At 45.1% G+C, this 1,681-nt stretch overlaps 1 protein-coding gene across 1 annotated transcript; it reads right to left on the minus strand.

Moving 5' to 3' along the window:
* Positions 1-349: 349 nt before the first annotated feature.
* Positions 350-1,125, minus strand: HS6ST1 (heparan sulfate 6-O-sulfotransferase 1; the record flags this gene model as incomplete). Its single annotated transcript, XM_010143114.1, has 1 exon — positions 350-1,125. A coding segment is annotated over one exon (709 nt), but the record flags the coding sequence as incomplete, so codon positions are not given.
* Positions 1,126-1,681: the final 556 nt, after the last annotated feature.

The following is a 1,681-nucleotide window of genomic DNA, read 5'->3' on the forward strand; positions in this document are numbered from 1 at the left end:
ACCTCCAAAAACACCCACGAAAGAAAACATCAGTTTCCTTGTTTTGAAATTTTAAATCGTTATGCTCAGGGGAAAAACAGATTTAAAAAATCCTACTTCTGCCACTTCTGTTTGAACTGTGAGGGTAAGAAACGCTCTCTTGCATTTGGCCTCAAGAGTGGGTAACTGCGTTTGTGCATTTTTTACCTCTGCATTATAACGTTGACCCTTTTTTTGTTTTTCTGTATTTATTTTTCTTAAGAATCTCACTGGTCTTGTAAGAAACAGTAAAAAGACCCTACCCTTAAGGAAGCAATCTATCTTCTGTTTTACAGACTTGCTTTTAAATAAAATACTTTTTGTTGTTTTCGTAATTTTACTTCCATGATCTTTAAATGGAAACCCTAGAATATCATTAATATAAAAGTCTGCCTAGGCTACCACTTCTCTATAATATGGCTCATGTAGTCCTCAGTGGGCAAGCGTCCTTGCTCTTCGGTCTCTTCCTTGGGAAGTGCTTCGTTGGACCGGTGAAGAAGCCTCTCTTCCCGATTCTTTATCCTCTGCTCCATCCTCTCCAGCTGCCGTTTGTACTGGTAGCGCTGTTGGAAGAGGTCCTTTGCATAGTCATAGAGCTGCATGTCCAAGTCATTGAGCTCCTCAATCCTCCGGATGGTGTCATTATCCACCTCCACCCCTCCTGCCCTGGTACTGTTGTACTGCATAAAGGGCCGGATGAATTTCAGATTAAAAGTTCTCTCAAACAGGTACTGAGTCTTTCTCTGGAACTCTGTCAGGCCGAAGAAGGCCATGTCTTTGAGGTTCTTTTTTGCGCTCTCCAGCAGGATCTGTGCTCGCTTGTTCTCTGGGATGAAAGACATGTTGTAGCAGCCCACTAAGCTCAAGTCAGCCAACATCCTCACTTGGCGGTTGTTGGCCAAATTGTACGGGCAATCCATGAACTCCTGCAGTGTGCAGCCTGACCAGTCTGTGCCTTCGTAGCATGCCGGCAGCTCTTCAGGAGTTGGTGTCCTGCCATCACACATGTGCAAGGAGGTCTTCCAAGTAGCTCCTCGTTGGACGTGACGCCATTCGCTGAGGTAACGAGATACAGGGTCTCTCAGCAGTGTGATGTAGTAAAATTTTCTACAAGAAGAAGAGAAAGTAAAATAAATATTCTGCTAGTAACGAGAAAGATGCTTGGCAAGCTGAGATCTCGTACAGGTATCAAAAAGACAAGAGTAAATCAACATCAGAGCATCCATTCCACTGTGCTCTTGGATTATTTTCTTGCAATATCTCAGGCAAAGTAGTTTCTGCTACATTAGACCCATGCCTATCCTGCTCACTGCCCACCACTTCAGTCTTGCCAAGTAATAACATTTTCACTGGGACATCCATTCCCAGCAAGGGACTGCAATGTCAGAACAAATCATCAGGATTCAACTGATCTACCAACTTCAGAGAACAACTGTGACTTCAGGGACTGCCTGGCCTTTAGCGCTAGCGTGTGTCCTCTGAACCAGCCAGGGCTTGCTCTGCAGGACAGCCCGGCAACTGGCCTGTTTATGAGCTGGGCACTGGTTTTGCTTCATGCAGATGCTGACTGGGACACTAGTGCTTGATTGATCTGGCTGCTGAGCTCAGCTGGGAGTCTGCAGAGAGTAGCAGGATAGCACCACAGGAACATAAGTGAAAAATA

Source organism: Buceros rhinoceros, unplaced genomic scaffold (genome assembly GCF_000710305.1).
Source record: "Buceros rhinoceros silvestris isolate BGI_N320 unplaced genomic scaffold, ASM71030v1 scaffold45639, whole genome shotgun sequence".
Taxonomy (NCBI): Eukaryota; Metazoa; Chordata; class Aves; order Bucerotiformes; family Bucerotidae; genus Buceros; species Buceros rhinoceros.